The 21,655-nt window shown below is 40.5% G+C and overlaps 1 protein-coding gene across 2 annotated transcripts; it reads left to right on the top strand.

Annotated features, from left to right (window-relative positions):
• The first annotated feature begins 8,446 nt into the window (after positions 1-8,446).
• ncoa4 (nuclear receptor coactivator 4) lies at positions 8,447-21,518 on the top strand. Of its 2 annotated transcripts, none has more exons than XM_077247042.1 (10): positions 8,447-8,589; positions 15,673-15,799; positions 16,501-16,641; positions 16,953-17,041; positions 17,399-17,507; positions 17,938-18,009; positions 18,093-18,224; positions 18,451-19,425; positions 20,150-20,242; positions 20,330-21,518. In XM_077247042.1, exons 2-10 carry the CDS (start codon positions 15,674-15,676, stop codon positions 20,333-20,335), a joined length of 1,743 nt encoding a protein of 580 aa, XP_077103157.1. In that variant the 5' UTR covers positions 8,447-8,589; position 15,673; the 3' UTR covers positions 20,336-21,518. The 2 variants fall into 2 exon arrangements, with proteins under 2 accessions (XP_077103157.1, XP_077103158.1); XM_077247043.1 differs by lacking the exon at positions 8,447-8,589 and adding an exon at positions 9,829-10,102.
• Positions 21,519-21,655: the final 137 nt, after the last annotated feature.

Consider the following 21,655-nt stretch of genomic DNA (forward strand, 5'->3'; position numbering starts at 1 on the left):
GTAGTAGGGAGTGAAAGTAGGACGGAGCTGAGTCTGTGGTAGATCTGTAAGCAAGCGTCAAAGCTCTGAATTTGATGCGAGCGGTAGCCAATGCAGTGAGATGAACAGAGGAGTGACGGGAGCCCTTTTGGGCTGGTTGAAGACAAGACGGGCTACAGCATTCTGGATCATTTGTAGAGGTTTTGTAACAAATGATGGAAGTCCAGCCAGAAGAGCATTGCAGTAATCAAGCCTAGAAATAACCAGGGCCTGGACGAGAAGTTGTGTTGCATGCTCAGTTAGGAAAGGCCTGATCTTCCTGAAGTTATACATTGCAAACCTGCATGATCGAGCTGTCTTTGTAATGTGGTCTGTGAAGGTCAGCTGGTCAACAAATATTACTCCAAGATTTCTGACCGACCTTGATGGGGTGATTGAGGATGACTCTAGCTGCATAGTGAAGTCGTGCTGTAGAGACGGTTTGGCAGGGAGAATGAGAAGCTCAGTCTTTGCCAGGTTGAGCTGCAGGTGATGTTCCTTCATCCATGCCGAGATGTCCGCCAGACAGCTTGAGATACGTGCAGCTACTGTGGGATCATCTGGTTGAAATGAGAGGCGGAGCTGTGTGTCATCAGCATAGCAATGGTAAGAGAAACCATGTGCCTGTATGATGGGTCCCAATGATGTGATGTAGATGGAGAGGAGCGGTCCAAGAACTGAACCCTGGGGAACCCCAGTGTTCAGTTGATGTGCTTTGGATACCTCGCCTCTCCATGAAACCCTAAAGGACCTACCTGTGAGATAGGACTCAAAGCAGTGGAGGGAAGTTCCTTTGATGCCCAGTGATGAGAGGGTGGACAGAAGGATCTGATGATTCACAGTGTCGAAGGCAGCAGAAAGATCCAGCAGAATGAGAACTGAAGATTTGGAAGCAGCTTTTGCGATCCGCAGGGCTTCTGTGACCGACAGTCGTGCAGTCTCGGTTGAATGACCAACCAGCTAGATGTCAACCAATCTGGCTTCAAAAAGGCCAGAGACAGGAAAGATGACACTTGGTTGAAAGCAACTCATTCAAGTATTTTCTAAATGAATGGTAGGAGAGAGACAGGTCTGTAATTCTCTAAAAATTATGTGTGTAATGTTTTTTCAAGCAGTGGAGTTACCCGAGCCTGCTTGAATACTGTAGGGAAAATGCCAGTGTGGAGGGATGAGTTGATGATGTGTGTGAGTGCTGGTAGAAGTGTGGGAGAGATGGCTTGTAGAAAGTGTGAGGGGATGGGGTCTTGAGGGCAGGTGGTTCGATGACTGGAGAGGAGAAGTTTAGATACTTCTTCCTCGGTTAGCGGAGAGAAGGTAAAGAGAAGGTTTCTGGTAGTGGAAGAGGATGGTTTGGGTTCCTGTGTGTGTGTGGAGTTGAGAACTGACTGCTGATAGAGGTTGTTTTGTTGGTGAAGTTAGCAAAGTCATCAGCAGTTAAAGAGGAGGTGGGTGATGGTGGAGGTGGACAGAGGAGAGAGTTGAATGTCTTGAAAAGTGTTCGTGTGTTAGAGGCGCTGTTGATCTTGCTGTGGAAATATGAAGATTTTGCAGCGTGAACATCAGCAGAAAAGGAAGAGAGCAGAGATTGATACATACTCCGGTCAGACGCGTCTTTTGATTTGCGTCATTTCCTCTCCATTGCCCTGAGTTTGGTCCGGTTTTCACGAAGTACCTCAGATAACCAGGGGTTAGAGGGAGTAGCGCGTGCTGGCCTGGAGGAGAGAGGGCAGATATTGTCTAAAGAAGAAGTTAAAGTGTAGCATAAAGTATCTGTTCCGGTATTCACATCTAGAGATGAGAATTGTGAGGGTGAGGGAAGTGAAGATGACACAGCAGAGGAAAGATGGGAAGGAGAAAGTGAGCGCAGGTTACGTCTGAGTGTAACTGGTAGGGGAGTTGGTGGAGCATGGGTAGTGAGTTGTAGATTGAAAGTAATGAGGAAATGATCTGAAACATGGAGAGGTTTCACCAAAATGTTGTCTGGGATGCAGTTGCGTGTGTAAACCAGGTTCAGTTGGTTGCCTGATTTGTGAGTACCTGTGGTGATGAGCCGTTTGAGATCGAATGAGGCTAGAAGAGAGATGAAGTCTGTTGCATACGCCTTTTCTAGATGAATGTTGAAATCACCAAAGACTACGAGTGGGGTGCCATCCTCAGGGAAAGAGGACCGCAGCACATCCAGCTCCTCAACAAAGCTTCCCAGTTGACCTGGGGGGCGATAAATAACTACAATAGGGATCCTAATGGGAGTTGTAAGTGTAATTGCATGATATTCAAACGAGTTATTGCATAGAGAAGAGTTGAGTATCCAGTTGTTAGAAATGAGAAGACCAGTACCCCCACCCCTCCCAGACTGGCGAGGGGTGTGGGAGAAAGAAGTTGTTAGAGAGAGCAGCAGGGGATGCTAAGTCTTCTGGACGGATCCAGGTCTCAGTCAAGCCCAATATATTAAGAGTAGAATGAGATGCAAAGGCTGGAATGAAGTCAGCTTTGACTGCTGACTGACAATTCCATAGACCCATAGAAAGAGAGAGAGGTGTGTGTGGATGAGAGAATAGGAAGCAGATTAGCAGTATTGCGCTGCCTTCTGTGCGTGATGAGTGCACGTTGTCGAGAGACAACAGGAATGTATTGAAAGCACATGTTGAGAAAGGGAAATACGATAGAAGTGGGAAAGGAAAAGAAGGGGGCAGTCATGGCCTAATGGTAACAGAGTTGGACTGGTGACCCAAAGGTTGCTGGTTCGATTCCAGTACCGGCAGGAATATGACTGAGGTGTCCTTGAGCAAGGCACCTAACCCCCAATCGCTCCCAGGGCGCCACTCAAGGCTGCCCGCTGCTCCGGGTGTGTGTATCCACGTTTGCAGTGTGTGTGTGTGTTCACTACTCACTACTCTGCTCCTAATGTGTGTGCACTTACTTGGATGGGTTAAATGCAGAGGTCAAATTCCAAGTATGGGTTACCATACTTGGCCATCACGTGTCACTTTCACTTTCACTTTCAGTCATGTGTGTGTGGGTTTGTGTCAAAAAAAAAAAAAAAAAAAAAAAAAAAAGGAGAGAAGACGATACTTAAGTGCCTTGCCGGAGGCTTTGCTCGGTGGAGTCACACAGGTAGAGTCTTCACACAAGGAGGCTGAACGCTTCCGCTGGCGTTTCTGCGACAGCACGCACACTATATAGATATAATGCGTACTAACGCTTGAGTGAGGACAGCTGTTTCTGCCCAGCAATTAACACAGCAAACGCAAATTACCCGAAAAATGGGAGAAATCGAAACTAGCTGTTGGACAGCGCTCACTTAAATTTAAACTGCAATACTATTCAGAGTGGCTGTTATATAAAGTGGGAACGCGTCTAATTAAAATACAAATTTGTGAGAAGGCAAAAAAGAAAATAACCAGAGAATCGAAAACAACCTTACCTTGTGGTAGATACTACACTGAAACAGCGCGCTCTTGTCTTGTTCACGGACTGACCGCTTGTCCTCTTCAATGTACTCCTCCATGGCCTTCTGTTCTGGGAGTGATAATGGATAGATCTTACCGTGGGGCACTGGCTCATCCGGAAGGAGATCAATGGCGCAATCCCATGGCCGGTGCGGTGGCAACAACGATGCTCGTTTGGGGCAGAAAACGTCACTGAATGTAGTGTAGGAGGCTGGAATGTCGAGGGACTGTTTTTGCACCGGGCTCTCGATGTAGTTGAATGGACCAGTAGAGGAATCACAGGTTGAGGTAGGTGTGGAAAACAGCTATCGCCCCACTTCAGGACTTCTCCGTTGGTCCAGGAGAGATCCGGATCGTGTTGTACAAGCCACGGACGCCCTACAATTATACCAACGGTGGAATTCTCCAGAACCAGAAAGGAGATGGATTCTGTGTGTAACTGTCGCACTTGCAACTGGATAGGTCCCCACGGTGAAACGCACATTGTTCTTGTTGAGAGGTTTGCAGATTATCGAGTGGACTTGATAATGGACCTTGTTGGGTCTCTTCTGGAGGTTGAGCTGGTGGCAGAGGGAATCGGAGATGAGGTTCCCAGCTGACCCAGAGTCGAGGAGGGCGTGTACTGGAAGAGAGACATGTGAGGCAGTAAGGATGACTTCAGTAGTAAGTGGTTTCATATTTAGTGATGAGTAATGGATGACACTCACCATTGGTCGTGGTAGACTTATGGGTCAGGCAGAAATGATGTGTCCACCATCGCCACAGTACAGACATAGACCCTGGGTCAGCCTCCGCTGCCATTCCGTGTAAACAAAGAAGAGTGTTATCCAGTTGCTTTGGGACTTGTTCTGGAGAGCTGGTAAACTCTGGCTGGTTAAGCGGAGAAGGTGGAGGGTTACCCAGTAGGTCTTCCTAGCAGGGCTGCATACGACGATCAGTTCGGATGGCGAGATGAATGAATCGTTCGAGACCCGTGGCATCGTCGTATGCAGCGAGATGCAGTAACAGTCGTGGATTTAATCCCTGCCGATAGGTGGTGAGGAGCGAGCGCTCGTTCCCCCCACTGGCCGCCGCGAGGGTCCGGAACATAAGGGTATAATCAGAATCTTTATTTTGATTGAGATGGTATAATTGCTCACCTACAGAGGAATAGCCATCAAAAATCCCAAAGACATCACGGAAGTGAGAGACGAAGCTAAGTGATTGCGTAACGGTCGTATTTTGATTCCAGATAGTTTGGGCCCAGTGGAACGCTCGCTCCGTGATGAACGGAAATGATCAACGCTACCTTTGCTCGTTCGGTGGGGAAACGAGGTGACTGCATCTCCAGGGCCAGCGAACACTGTAGAAGAAATCAGTCGCAATCCTCCGTCATGCCAGAGAAGGGCGCTGGATTGGCCACGGGACTGGAAATCACTGGTGGTGAAGGAGAAGTGGTGACGGGTGATGCGGAAGTGTTAGAGGAAAGTGCACGTTTGAGAGCATCCACAAATATAACCACAAAAGGTTATAATTGAGAGACAGGTTTATTGATATGAGTGACAGTGAGTACCAGTAATTGACAATGATGGAGAATGTCGTTGGTAAATGACGATGGGATATACTGAAGATTATTGTGCTCTTACAGATAATGAAGTAGGTTGTGGACGCTGTAGTGAGAGATTGCTGGAACTTGCAGAGTGGAACGGAGAGAGGTAAGTTGTGGGATGAAGACTGGAACCAGTAAGATGAAGGAGACGCAGGAAACACTGGAAGGTAGACGATAACACTTGACATCAGTGGGATGGCAGAGGTTCCCTGGAAGAGAGTCCTTACTCAAAAACGAGACCAGACAATGTGACTGTGTGTGGAGAGTGCTTTTGTGCTGACTGTGCTGATGATCAAATGACGTGTAGGTGCGGGTGATTAGTACTCAGGTGACAGCGATCTCTGTGATTGTGTGGTGGTGGAGCCTGGCTGATCCCTGACATGTTGTTAAACTTCTAAAGCATTTATTAATCTTAGTTAATGTAATATATTATTAAACATTGTATGTTAATATCAATTAATGCACCTGGTCTAACATGAACTAACAATGAACACATGTATTTTTATTAACTAATGTATATGTTATACAACACTAACAAATGCATTGCTCTCTTTCATAGGCGTAATTTTCGGATAATTTACGTAATTTACACAACTTTTTGCCAGGGTCGATATTGTCAATCTGACACTCTTGGAAAAAGTTCTACTAATAGACCATTAATATACACAAGCAAAATTTGCGGATCTATGCATTTCTTCACGTGAAGATTCTGGCCATTAACAATATATATTAGTAGATCTCATTAAACGACAAATTAAACCAAATACTATTGAAATTGTTTTTCTGGACATCGCAATGTAATTTTTTCTGAAATGTTTTATTGTATAAATATTGTACATATATCTGATTTAGCATTGTATTAGCAACCTCAGACAGTTGACTTTCACTGCATTTACATATCAGCTTCATACATATATATGGCCCATGGATATATACTCTTCCCAGTAAACATCAGTATGTTCATCTCAGAACAGCTTTCATTATGGCTACATCAAATCATTGTGAGTAGTGGCATTATTGTGCTAGTTAAGCATCAGCTATGCTGTTATGTGCAGTTTCAGCTTATGTTTAGCACAAAAACTGTCTGTCAGTATCATTTAATTGCTTTAATCTGAATCTAAATTCCGCAGCCCACCAACTTTTTGCTGAATCAACTTTTCCTCTATATTGTCATTAGTTAACTAGTATCTCTGTTACTATTACCTATACTAAGGGTTTGGGATTTGATTATTAACAAACCCTTAACCCTAGTATTAAAAATTATGCTTCTGATCACAAATAAGGACAGCAGCGTTTCTTTATTTTCTCTTTACAAAAACCTTTAAATAAGCTCACATGCAAAAGACAACATAATGAGAGAGCCCAGAAAACCCTCACACCCAACCATAGCTTTAAATAGCAGGAATCAGACTGCAACACAACGGCTGGTTAAATATTGACCAGAAAAAAAAGGTTGCATGCACCATCACAACCTTTCTCCTCTTCAAATAAAATGTCATTGCATTTCTGTATCTATGCATTTTGCCTTCAACTGAGACAATATTCTTTACCGAGTATTGACAAATACTTCCTTTTCAACTGTGAAATTATGCAACAAATTCTAAAAACACAAGTGGTGTGTGATGTCATTAGCCATCTCAGTAATTAAGATTGTTTGTGAGGACAATCAGTGGAGTCTCAAACAGCACAAACATCCAGCTGTGTTTTACAAAACATTTTGAAGAATAATTTAAATTTTTAGTATCAGAATCTTTAAGGAATCCACACATAATCGTAATCAACCAAACCATTCTCAGGCCATAAGTACTGCAGCTTTTAGCAACAAAAATGGTAAAGCAGAGAGTGAATGGGATAGTGTGCCAAAATTATTATCTCATATTAATGAGCCAAAATTAAGTGAAGCTATTTTGACCTAAAAGCATCCTTTTAGGTCCATTTGACAGCATCAGGAACAATATACGAGATACAAACTGAGCTCAATGGAGACTGCCTCATGATTTTGTTTTGCTCTGACCGTATATGTACACTGGTCTCACTGGCCTGTGAGACTAACCCAGAAGCCCAATATGATGACTGTGACTGTACAATTGCAGCCATTGAATTGATGGTTGCATTCACAACAGCATTTGCAACAACAGGAACATCTCTGGCCACTCTCTGGATGGGTGGAATATTGGGTCCTTCCAAAGTATCCAGAATACCTGCAAACAGGAAAACTGGGTGAACAACCCAGTCAATAAGATGCTGGAAACTTGTAATTAGGGTCAAAACAATGCTACCTCAAATTCTGCTCCCCGGAATCACCCAATAGTCCAGTCATTTTATGAAAAAACGTTGAACAAAATGCAACTGAAGCAAACTCAACTGATTTTGAATCCTCAATATGTCCTGAGTAAGGAAAAAAAAAGCCCTGAAGAATCCCATTAGGGGAAAGTTTCGAAAAAGACCCAAATAAATCCCATTCATACGCCTATTCATTTTTTTCTCATGTGAAAAGGATAAAAATTGTAACCTTTAAATATCACCATGAAAATTACTGAGTTGATTACTTACATCAAGACAAACAAAAAATGTAGGCTATTACAAGTTTTTTGAAATTGTTTGTTAACATGGACAAACGGTGCATGATCTAATTACATATGTGCCAATTTGCATAAATACCACAACAAATCTAAACATTGGGTATAGCAGTGAAAATGTCTTGTTGAATCTTGTTGACATATAACAGTAAAAGACTTAATGTTGAGGTCTGAATGGAACACATTTAGCCTACCCATGAACATGAATACATAGAGGCAGGAAGAATTACTTTAGAAACCAGCCTTTATTTATTATTATTAGATGGGGTTTGGGGCTGGGTCAGTGGGACTGGGACTGTTTCTGGGGGATAAATCTGAGGGAAGAACAGGAGACACGGGTAAGGACTCGGAGAATGCAGAAGACAAAATGTAGGTGAAATAAAAAGTGTCTGGATCAAAAAATCTAGTTACATACACAATGCACTCAATGCCCAAACCCCATCTCTGCAATAATAATTAATAAAGGCTGGTTTCTAAAGTACTTCGTCCTGCCTCTATGTATTCATGTTCATGGGTAGCCTAAATGTGTGAAGCTGAGCTTCCCTTGCAGTCTTAAAGAAATGGCCTCTAGGTAATATATTGGATGATGTATCGTCCTTTACATGGTAAACTCGTATATAAAGAAGTTAAAAATGATTAGTAAATGTACAATTTTTTGAAGGGGCACTGTACCCACTTGTACTCAAAGTGTAGGCTATTAAAATCTCTGAAATGTATTTCCATCGATTTTATCTAAATGGCTTTCAATGGCCACTAGATGGCAGCATCACATTTGAGAACGCAATCGTAATATCGCGAGGTCATGGTCTCTCGCGTCATTATCCGAATCTCTTTGACATTAGCTTTGCATGCTGATACTGGATAGCGTAACGAGAGGACGCGGCGCTGCTTTCTCCCGAAGGCTTTGTTATATTAATAACATTTCAATTCCATAAAAGGGTACCAGGTAGTGCAGGTATGTAATAACATTTTTTTGTTTTAAAAATAGTTTAACTGTTTGCTAATACGGCGTCGGAATGTTAATCTGGGTCAAAGGGGGGAGAGTAGCTACACCATGGAGTACACGAGCTCACCATATTTTGTAACCAATCACACTTTTGTGTTTTGGTGATGTGTTTAAGATCCTTACACGTGTATACGTAATATGATAATCGTTTTAATGACATAGTTTAAAATGTATATTTTTATGAATTACGGATAGAGTTCAGTGTGTCCTCGATAAATGTGACTAATTAAGGGGCTACAGACGCGCGGGCTGTAGGGTATATTCGCAGCGTCTGCTTCAGATGTTCAGTCATTGTTTTATTTTGCTCTTTTAAGTAATTTGACCTGTCTTGGTAAAGTGTACACTTGGTCCGGGCTCAAATGTTACGTAATATTCTCTACCAAGCATTTGAATTTCGTCATTGCAAATGGAGTCTGGTTAGTGAAAGATAGTGTACGAGTGCATTCAATTAATCATAACAATTAACGTTTCATGGAATTAAGTTATGTGAGCATCATGAAAAATTTGGGGTTACACTTTGTTTTAAGGTGTTCTTGTTACAGTGTAATTTTACGTTAAGGTACATTACTTAAATACACTACTTGTGCTTACTATTGGATTATGATTAGATTTGAGGTTAGTTGCATGTTATTATGCATAATTTACTGTTATTTCTATTATAAATACATACAACATGCGCAACAAGAACACTGGAAAATAGTGTTACTAGATTCAGTTAGGAAACTTTCACCTGAAAGTTACTTCAGTTTTGGGTTGATTGTTTTTATTTGGTGGCTACGGATGTTGTTTTGCTACTTTTTTGTTTATCTTAATTTGGACTGACACTCATGCTGTATTTGTGTACTGAGAGCACTAGATATTAATGTCATTTTCAAGTTACATAATCTTTAGTTAAATAACAGATTCACACAAGATAAGAAGTAAAGTGCATTAAATATACCTATTGTTGTCATTGAGATTTACACACACTGAACTGTGATACCAGGGAAGTTTATTCATTAGTCAACTCTTAGATGAAGTGTAAAGGTCATATTGTAAGGTCTGATATCAGCATTTTTTGCAGCAGTATTACTTTTTTTTTAAAAACAAGACAGCATTTAATCCTTATAATTGAACCAGTTATTCCTTCCACTTTTTGGTTCCTCTTAAGACAGAAGTTGCACCATGTTTTTTCTTCTTCCAGATTTGTGCTCTTTTTGTGTTTTGGGGTCGTTTCTGCTCTATGTTCGAGCCGTCAGTCGCGCGCCCCCGAGAGTGGGCCCCGTGTACGTGCAGAATCAGTCGGCTCGTGTGGAGGCCGCGATGATGACGTGTGCGATGACGTCCTATGGGCCGAGGCAAGGGGCTCTCTTAGATAAACCGTGAGAACAATTAGACTTTCATCAATTCACAATTCGCAGACTAAGCTACGCATTTGGATCAAATTGACGCCCGTTGTATATCGCTTGATTGACAAGAAGAGGTATGAACCGAATCGGTACTTTGACATGACGTTTTAAATGCGTCTATTTCAGATTGTAAACGAAAGGACTTCTTGTGTACGCCGCTCATGATAACCATATTAGGATTAATAATTGCAAAGGGTCAATTTATAAATTATCCGTATGGTTAGTTATTACTATTAGTTACAATAGCCAAAAATAATTTACCGTGGTGTTACTTTGTTTTTTCACGTGTTATGGTAGTACCATGGTATTCTCTTAAATACCATGGTACTGTACGTGGATATGCTAATTTCAGGACCACGATATTACCATCCACTGCTAACACTGAATACACTTTGGTAGAGCCAGTAGTGCTCGTATAAGGGCACGTTATTGTGTTCTATTGAAACCAGAGAGTGTTAAGTGTCTGTATGTAATATAAGATCTTGCAAAAGTGCATTAGTTAAATGAAGTTGTTTTAATGAGATGGCCAAATATGGTCTCGTTTTGCTTTCCTCTGGTTTCTAATCCAGGCATGCTGTCAGAATGGAAAGCTCTAGATCTGTGGACACTGGGCTTTTGTTCTGGCCACTTCATGCTGTGCAGATGTTGCTGTTTTTATGCTACTCAAAGCTGTTTGTTTTCTGTTTGTATTGGCTTTTATTACATAAAATGTGTTGTTGCACCATCAGTCATTAGCATTTTTTAGATTAAAATAATAGTCTGATCTAAGAAATGCGTCTGGAGATCTACACTAAACAGCTCTTCCTGTTATTGTGATGGGTGTATAAGTGTGTTTTTCCCCTGCTGGGACATGTTCAGTCTGTTTCTTTTGCACGAAAGCCCCAAGAATCTTGGCATCTTGCCCTTAAGACACTTTCAGCTGAATATTATTTGACACGTCACATTTTGCTCTAACTTTGGCAGGCGCTTATCATTCCTCTTGACACACACACACAGATATTTGCAGGATGTCACAGAGGCTTTGAGTTCACCGGAAAAAGGCCACAGCTGAAGTCGACTGATATGGGTTTTTAATAGGGCTGGGCAGTATGATGATACATATCGTGACCATGGTATAAATTGTCTATCTTTAGAGATTGTACTGTATAGTTTATTTTATGGTATGTATATATATATATATATATATATATATATATATATATATATATATACATACCATAAAATAAACTATATATATATACCAATGCGTAATTTGCGGGTGGGACGGGTGGGACATGTCCCCATCACTTTTTGCCAGGGTCGATTGTGTCCCCACCACTTTTGAAACATCTCGCGGCACGGATGTACCAATACAAACAAAACATCTCCAGTTAACTCTAGTAAATCATTCATTCCGTTCGTTTGTTAAATAAGAGGCGATCTAGCGCTGAAATGTGTTGTTTTTGAAATCAAGTGATCAAAGTCCTCATTGCCGCTGCTATCATCACATCAGTGGCACGGATACAGTGTTCTGTTGTGGTTCGCGCACAGTCTTCACACACGGACTCGCACTTCAATCCGTTGCGTAGACTCTATTCGTTACGGTGAAATCACAAAACATAATGCACAAAAAAAGTGTCCCTGCTTGTTATACAACCACTTATAAACAATCGGTTTTGATGAGGGGAAAAAACTATACTACTTAGTGTGGAATTAGAACCCAGAACCTCTGACACGCTGGCCACCCGACACACACCTGTCCCACCCACTTTTTAAAACAAAGTTACACCACTGTAGCAATGTAAGTGCGGTTGGTGCTCAAGCACAGACATACCTGAAGCGCACGCACAGAAAGCCGCCTATCAGACAGCATGCGATCGTTAATTCAATTCTTTCACGTTTTATTGCACTTGAATGGTCAGATAGACACACAATAATGTCAAAATGCCTGTCTTGTGGAGTTTTCACTTAAACATAGTCAATTACATCTTAAATGAATGTAAACAGTTGGGTGAAAATCAGATGTGTGTCAGTAAACTGGATCTGTGCATTCGGTCTTAAAGGGACAGCAGCATAATAAACAACTGCATTAATGTTAATCAAACAACAAAAGACAGAAAATCACTCACTGCTCTTGACTGAATCACTTTTGTATCTTTAATAAGAGTCAGTTCATATCTGATTCCTACAATGAAGACTATATTCAGTGTTTTAGTCATACACTTGATTGTTTAATTTCGGTGTGTTTTTTACTACGTTAAATAAACCTACTAGTAAAACACATAGTTTATTTAATTTGTATCTCTGCTCTATTGTGTCTGTCCTACTGTTTGTAATTTGCTTTGTTCTTAATTTTAATAAGTAAAATAAAAATGGCTTTATCGATGTATATAGTTATCGTGAAATATAAAAATGTCACTTTTCTAACTTTAGTTAGTGTGTAATGTTGCTGTTTGAGCATAAACAACATCTGCAAAGTTACGACACTCAAAGTTCAAAGCAAAGGGAGATATTTTAAGATATTATCTTTTAAAGAAAGTGCTTTTTAAGGACTACAACAAACGGCTGTTAGGGACTACACAAGCTTCCTCCAGGGTTAGTGACATCACAAACTCTAAAATTTACATAAACCCCGCCCCTGGAACATGATTTATAGATTATCTAGACAGAATTTGCGAATCAATGACTTGAAGATAACTACACATAAGCTACATAAATTCATCAACTAGGCTAACCAACCAGAAATGTTGTCTATATGTCACTTCTTGAATCTTTCCATCTTTCTGACTCCAGTTTGAACAAGTCTAAAAGATTTTTACATTTTCAGTGCATCTCCGTGTGACCGCAAGCTCTTGAAGCTCCGCCCCTGCGGAGTAGCAGCTCATTTGCATTTAAAGGGACAGACACAAACGGTGCGTTTTTGCTCACCCTTAAAAAGTGACAACTTTAACATGCTATATAAAAATATATGTTAAAACTTAACATGCGCACTCTGGGGACATCAGAGATTTATTTTACATCCTGTGAAAAGGGCATTATACCACCCTTTTAAGCATAGCTAAGCCTCAGGATCCAAAAGTTTTTTAATGTCATGAAAAAGAAAATCAGTCAAACTTCTGATTCGTAGTCTATATAAAACATTTTATTTATAGCAAATGAAACATGTACACAATAATGGACATATATATAGCATAATATAGCTGCAAGCAGCCATTACCGGGGCCAAGCGCAAGAAGCGGCAACAGATGCCATCATGGGTGGCAGTGGCCGACCAACTGCAGCAAGGAGCAATTAAAGACATTTTAAGAGAATTTGGCAAAATGGCTGAAAAATAATAAATACAGTAACATTTAAGATGATTTAATGGTTTATCACTTTCGACAAATAGGTGGCGTAGTTATGAAATCGATGTGATGTGGTCAGAGTGAGGTGACAATGACACATACAAAGTTTGGTGTCAAAATGTGAAGGCATTGCAGAGATAAAGACTTAATAGTCATTTTGGCAGTATGCCTCAACTTTGCTGCTAAAGTATACGAAAACGGTTTCATCTATCGTCACGAAATCCATAACTTTTAGTCGGTATGGTCTGGAGATGATATGATTCGATTTTGGTGAAAATCGGAAGAATGGTCTAGGAGAAGATCGAAAAAGAAGGTTTTGAAAGTAAATAAAGAAGCTGGACAGGAAGTTCTGAGTTTCAAATTCTGAGTTTCATAATGTTACAGCAATGCATTCAAGTATAGCATTTTACATCACAAAACTGTATTGAAGTCAATGGGAATTTCATGTTTTGTTCTATTATAGCGCCCTCAAGAGGCAAAATCTCACAATTATTTTCATGTGTCCTCGGAATGAGCCGATACATGTGTGTGCCAAATTTGGTGAAAATATCTCAATTCGCTTCGGAGTTATAGACATTTATATGAAAAAACACGTAAAAAATGACTGACACGTGACTTTGAATTTTACTACCCCGTACTATCAATATTTGGGCATTACTGCTTGGTTAACCAGCTATGGTTCCAAACTTCTGACGGTGGTTTCGTCTCGATCGGTCTAACGGTTTCGAAGATATCGGCAAATGTTTAAGCGCTAAATCACAACACAAACCGTAAGGCAAAACCTAGCATGTTTGGTATCTGTGGACTCGGCAAGGATTCAGGAACCTAACGAGATGACTCCCATGAAAAAAGTCAACCACACCCAGAGTTATAAGCATTTGAAAAGTAGAATTTACCACTAGGTGGCGCTGTTTCGAAACTTCTCAGGCTCCTTCAGGGCATCGTACTGATGACATACCGAGTTTCGTAACAATTCGTTCATGCGTTCAGAAAATACAGCATTTTAGCACATAATTCAAAATGGCCAACAGCCAAAATGGCCGATCTGGGAAAATTGGATATCGCTCGAATCGACATGACGCCCTGAATCAAACGAGACCACTTTTATGATTTTTGGACAAACTGCTGAGAAGTTATAAGCAAAATTAGCCATTTTCTGTATCTGCGGAACAGTAGGTGGCGCTGCGCCGAAACGCAGCAGGTAGCCTCAGCTCATGCTTGTGATGAAATGTACCAAGTTTGGTCTCAATACGATAAAGCGTTGCGGAGATGCAGCCTTACGTCTGTTTTTGTAAGCGCTACGTAAAATTAGTTTACGCGTTTATCGAAATTGGTTAAGTGAATCAACTTGAATTCCATAACTTTTTGTCCCCACTGCCTGAAGATGATTTGGTGCGATTTTGGTGACAATTGGACAAACCGTCTAGGACGAGTTCGAAAAAGTAGGTTTTTTGAACAATTCAAAATGGCGGCCATATTTTTATGACGGAAAATGACGTCATAGGGTGCAATCGAATCGTCATGAGCTCTGGAATCAGAGGAAAAAAGAATTTTGTTGATAGGTTCAAAAGTTATTAGCATAATAAAAGTGAAATTTTGGACAGGTGGTGGCGCTAGAGGGAATGAGTTAGAGACACCAAAATTGGTGTATTTATGTTGGGAGTGTCCTCTGTCAGAACGTCAAACCAAAATAACTTTCCCGCAAACGGTTCTATGGGCTGCCATAGACGCCCAGTCGGAAGAAGAAGAAGAAACGGAAGAATAATAAGAACCGGAACAGATACAATAGGTGCCTCCACACCTTCGGTGCTTGGCCCCTAACAAGGTTTATCAGACTGATTATCAGTGTTTCGAAGTAAATCAATATGGAATTGGAATTCTTTCTCAAGTGATGTTTTTTTTTTGTTGTTTTTTAAAGCTAAAGTTCACAATTATCGGCACCATATACAATCTTAAAATGTTAACAAATTGAAGGCTGTTGAAATGCTGTTATGCAATATTTGACGACCTTATGGTCAGATAAAAGGCATAGTTCCCCCAAAAATGGTAATTGTGTTATTCCAAACCTGTTTAACTAGACTTGATTCTGTGATTTTTTTTTTTTTTTTTTTTTTACATCAGTGTTTGGTTAACATTTTACCAGATGACACTTCCACATTTTTAGCAAAGTCACCAAATGTAGTTTTAAAAACCTGATATCGTTTTTTTTCTCACCATGAAAATACCACTTTCATTTTTGGGGGAACTGTCCCTTTAACCAGTCATTTGGAAATAGAAAGTTATGTCATTTGTGTGATCTGGCGTGTTTGTCTTGTGCGCAGCATGTCAGCCGTGGGGCAGAGAGAGACGGCTGCCCTCAGGCAGTGTGTTCAGGCCCGGGCCCAGCTGGAGGAGGCCATCACTGGGGTCGTCAAAGCTGAAGTTCAGCTCAAGAGCAACTCCAGAGAGGTGAGACACACTTTTTTTTTAGCCCTGTGTGTTTTTAGTGTCATGTAGTATAAGAGATGAAGTACTTATTTAGAATCTTTTATTTATATACTACTTAAATCATGCTTGTGTTATTAAAGGCTCAGTGTCCCATGAGTGGGTGTGAACACTGACTTTTCTGAACATTGTGGCTTTATAATGAGCTTTAAGCTCAGTGCACAATAAGCTATTATTTTTTTGTAAACATAAGAAAACATCCATGCATATGACATAATGATTTGTCACCTCAGACAGAGTTAATAATTACTACTTTGATGCAGGTAGTCTAAAAGGAGTCACCTAGGGCTTACTAGACCACAGCTAAACAAGTTCAGAAGTATAAACAGTTGAGAAATTGTCTCAAAAATATTTTGTAGGATTTACGCTCATTCACCTAAGCTCTGTTGAGAAACCTGATTGGGCTTCCCCATAATCCCTCAAAACAAGCTGCATGGTTCAGAGTATAATATAATACTGTTTCTCTGTTTTGAGTGAATAAGGGACTCCCATTATTGTAAACCTCAGATCATTGCAGGCGTTCACTTCAGCGTTTAGGAGGTGGGGTTGTTTTATCCACCTCAACAGGAGTTTTAAAAGCTGCTCGGTATCTGAGCACTTTCAAATCAAAGGCAGAAGCGTCAAGACCCGCTTGCATTCACACACACGTGTCCTGTTCCTTGCAGGTGAAGTCTCAGCTGCACAGCTGTATCAGCAGACATCTGGAGATCCTTCGCTCTCGGGAGGTCTGGTTGCTGGAGCAGATCGATCTGGTGGAGCAGCTCAAAGGAGAAACTTTACATCAGCAACTACAGCAGCTTCATTTGGTGAGTTTTACATTTATAGTTTGATCATTTGAGCAGGCAGCCATCCGTCAGTCCGGCATATTGAGCCATTGTGGAAAGACTGGTATAGTTTTGTTAGTTTTTTATGTTAGTATTGACTTGGTACTGAAGTAAAGGTAGTTTTTTTTGTTTTGTTTTTAACTATTACGAAGCAACATTTCTGAGAAATTAAATCTAAATATTGACTCTGGATACTGAAACTCACATCTAAAAAAGGAGAAATGAAGTTGTTCTGCTCTAGTTGAGTTACTTTAAAGCTGAAATGACATTTGTTCTCTCTTGGTTTCTCACAGTTCAAAGGCCAGTTTGACATCCTCATTCATCAGCTGGAGTATTCCAGTAGTAACAATCTTGCTACCCAGCTCAACGCCTGCTTGGAGAAGTAAGACAACGATTGTTGTGAATCTGCTGTAGTGTGCTAAAATGCTGTTTAAATGTCAAGCTAGAATCTTTTATAGATTTATTGTTTTTGTTTGTCTAAGTTTAATTATATTATACTTATGATATTATGTTGTTAAATGTTTAATATCTGCCATGTAGTAGCCGGTGATGCTGATATGGCAATAAATACTACTAATACTACTTCAAATACTACTACTACTACTACTACTACTACTACTACTACATGTCAAGCTAGTCAACAGAGAAACTGTAATAGATTAAATCTCCCATAATCAATGTGAATCTCTAAGGAATGCCTAAGTAGATGATAAACGTGGCTCATCTTTTGTCGTTTCAGGTTATCTTCGCTCAATCTGACTCCTGAAGAAACCCCAGAGATGAGTTTCCAAGCTGATGCACGCACCTTGCGCCAGGCTATCACATCCTTTGGGACCATCTCCACCCAGGTTTGTGGAATTGCTGATATGCACATTTTGGAGACAAAGGCTTGTGTTTGATATAGATTATTAGCTATAAATGGCAAGAGATTTAGAAGACCCCAATATCACTTTTTACACTAGAGGAAAGCATGAAGCATGATGTTTAATCATTTCATTCATATGCACCAATACTTGGTGATAAACAGAAATATTTATCTACCCATATTATTTTATTTGGATGCAGTTCAGTGTAAGTCAGCCTAAAGCTTTTGCGATGCGAGACATTTTCTAATAGAACATATGGTTCAATTATTAACATATGATTGAAAGTCCACTTACTGTTGACAGGATCACAGTGTAAATAATGTCAAAATAATATGTGCTCATACCATTGCTATAAATAGACTTGTGCACCCTTCCACAAAGCACCCGCATTCATAACTCTTCTCTGCTGCAGCAAATGGAGACCTCATGCTCTTTTGAGAAACCGTGGCTTCTTCAGGACTGCCCAGTTTCTTGCAAGAAACAGGTTTGTTTTTGATATTATACTTGGTAAATAAACTTTCTGCACATATGTGCATACAATGTTAAATACCCATCTTGTTTACTTAGAAAGTAGATCCTGAACGGGCCACACCTCTGGCTGAGTGGCTTCTAGGGACCCGTGCTGTGAGCAGCGCTCCTGTAAGAGACCACTTTAGCACAAACCCCCAGGACTGGCTGCTTGTTTCCAAGGAATCTCAGGTAAGCTGAGACTTGTCAAGAATTATTCACTTGACTGTTGCTAAAGTGCTACTTCTGTCAAAAGAAAAACAATCCAAGGCGTTTTTAAAATAAGTTATAAAAAGTCTTTATTTTTTCATGGCTTAGATTTTTAAAACAGGTGACAAGCCACTTCTGCTTCTTCTGTCAAATTGACGTTTATGAAATTGCACACCGAGGATTTTTTTATTTGATTTCCACCATACAGGAAGAGCAACAACTACCTGCCTTTGACTTCCAAAAAGCTTGGGGTCAGCTTCATGACCTGGAGTCGTGGCTGATAAAGGAGAAATTGCCGATTCGTGAGCGAACCAGCAGCGGCAGCTCAACCTTCTCAATCGAGATGATTGAGGAAAGCGACTTATTAAATCTGGACGAGGTGGAACTGGAAGACCAGCAGGAAAAAGTGGACGACACCTCTGAGGAAGAACTCAGCAATTGGCTTGACAGTCCGAGCCCAATCAAGCAGGAGAAGACCAGCCAAGTATCAGATGCTGACCGCTTCAATCTGATCATCAAACCCTTCTACGAGAGCTTCTCCTACAGCGATTGGCTACAAAAGTCTGACTGCGGCTCTTGCTGTGCCACACTCGCCACAGCCGTGGAAATCGAGAACCTCGGAAAGCTCAAGTGCCTAAAGACTCCACCTTCATCCGCTGCCAGCACTCCCAACACTCCCAACACCAACCCAGATCCCATCGAGATGTGGCTTCACAAGACCATCCCTCTCGAGACCACCTGCAAAGCCAATGAGACCTGTGCCAGCTACGCTCAATGTGTCTGTGATGAAAACTGTGGAAAAGAGGCTCTTAGTGCTTGGCTCCTCAAGAAAGAGGGTCGGGATAAGAACGGGGTTCCCACCAGTAAGAACGCCTCAAACAAAGCCTCCAGCCACCAGCAGGAGCAGGAGCAGAAAGTTCAGGCCATCCTAGAGGCCTGGCTACACCCGAGCAACAGTCCCAAATCCCCGGCCCGCTCATCCCTCTCTGCCTGGGTGACCCCGCACATCAAATCCTCAGACTCTGAGAGCTTCATCCAGAAGCCTTTGCAGTCGGAGAACTGGCTTCTGCCAGCGATGAAGTCGATTAGCTGTAACACTGAGACGCCAAACAAGCCAGAGAGCGAGAACACAAAAGACCTTGAGGAGGATAAATGGCTTCTACGAAAGCGGGCCAGTGCACAGGTGAGGCTGATATCTGCGCTGCCCAACTCGCCTTTATTTATGTATATAGCGCTTTTTCATACAGATTATTTCAAAGCAGCTTTACAGTGATAACACACAAAGTACAAAACAAATGTATTAAAGGGAGAGTTCACGCAAAAATGAAAATTGTCATTTTCTCACCCTCATGTCATTCTAAAACCATAAGACTTGTTAATCTTCGAATCAAGAACAGATTTCTAACGAAACCTAGAGATTTCTGAAAATCTGAAACTTTGAGGGTTCAAGAAGTTCATAAAGAAATTGTAAAAGTAGTCCATATGAATAGAGTAGAATCAAGTCTTCTGAAGAGACACGATCACTTTATTTGATAAACAGATTTAATTTCGGATTTTATTCACTCATAAGCATTAACGCATACAAAAAGAGCACGTCACATATGGTAAATGAAGGATCAGCTGCAGTTGCTTGACGTGTGATTGGGTTATCGTCTATGAAGAGAATAAGCTTTCAATGAAGGGACAGAAATCACTCCGGTTTCATTAAAGATGAACGAAAGTATTACAGGTTTGGAACGACATGAATTGATGACAGAATTTGAATTTGCATGAACGATCTCTTTAAATAACCATCTTACAATTTCCATCCATAGTATCAGGCTTTGAGAATGTCACTTTAAAATCAGAACTTAAAATTTGATATACATGCATTCATTCCTTACCATGTTTCCCTGTGGTTTGTCCAGGAAAGGCTTGGCCTACCCATAGTATGTGACCTGTTTTCCTGTATGAAGCTCAGTGGCGACAAAGAAAAGTGGCTTCAGCACACAGCTACACATGTGAGAAACAGTGATGTAAATATGAGCATTTTTTTTAAAAAGTAAAGCTTTTCAGAGGAATTAAAACCATTCTTTTCTCTTTTTCAGATATGAAGGCAGCATCCACTGGCTTTTTGAGATTTACTCTAGCACCATTTAACCGCTGATTATTGCACAATATTTCTCTTCCGTGCTCTTTAGGGATTCGCTCTCTCTCATATCTTCTAGAGACTGAAAGATTTTGGTACACCATCACTTGAGGGAGTGTTTATGCTGGGGCATTACTGTATTTTTGCCTTTTTTTTATTGGCTTAATACAGTTAAATTCCAGTGATCTAGTGGAGACCAACGCGTTTATTATAAATCAGTAATGTGATTTAAAAATCACGAGGAAATGGACCAGATTGGTGCATGCAAACAAATACATTTTTTATTTTTCCCCATTAGGGCATAGGGGGAGGGGGGTGTCTTGGGAAGAGCTGAAGTACAAAACAAATCTATATTAATTTTAATCATTCATTTACAGCTTTTTTTAACTCATGTTTTAAATCTCTGCACATGTGGAGGAAAACATGCTCTAAAAGCAGAGAATGATTTCCTTCATCACTTCTTTGAATAAATATTTCTATAGAATTGTACTATTTTCTCAAGTATGGAATGAGCATCCCTTGCTGTTCATATTACTTTTTTATTTGTAATGATTATATTATACACCTCTGTGGCACACAAAACTCGTATGCCACCTAAACATAGCAAAATTTCTGTTATTGTAACCTCAAAACTATTCTGATAACTTGTGCCTGACATGGAATGTGTAGCATTGCTGTCCATCTCATTGTAGTTTGCCGTTTGTGCTGTCATGGGCCGCAGCCGCCAGTGTTTGTTCTGTGGTGTTTAAGCTCAACCTGTGGTAAATATTTACCATAGAATAACTATAGCTCTTTTTAAATTGAATCTATCATAAAATAACCATGAAAATGCTTCGTCTATGCTGTGAAACATGTAAACCAAGAATTATACTCTGCACATACAGAGTAAAGACTACAGGTGAATTTAAGCTGGAGCAAAAAATATGTTTAATTTCATCTCATGTACCAATCTATCATTCAGTAATGGACCGAGGACTTGGTACATAAACGTTAACAATGCTAAAATCGTTGTCAGCATGTGCCAGTGTTTGGGCAACAGAATTACACATTGTACACTTATATGTAGGTGAATCTAAATATTGCTTTCATAATCTCTTAAGCTTTGATCCCTGTCAACTGATTAAATAAAGACGAACGTTTCCCTGTTGTAACGTGACTCATTTCATGTTTCTATTTCCTGACAGAAAGGAAAATAAACGGAAGATTTTTTTTGTTTGTTTATATGGGCTATAATGCTACGCTTTAATGTCAAGAATATTAGTACATGAAACTGAGTCCAAAAAAC

Source organism: Siphateles boraxobius, unplaced genomic scaffold, assembly GCF_051911475.1.
Source record: "Siphateles boraxobius isolate OS27281-9 unplaced genomic scaffold, OSU_SipBor_1 104, whole genome shotgun sequence".
Taxonomy (NCBI): Eukaryota; Metazoa; Chordata; class Actinopteri; order Cypriniformes; family Leuciscidae; genus Siphateles; species Siphateles boraxobius.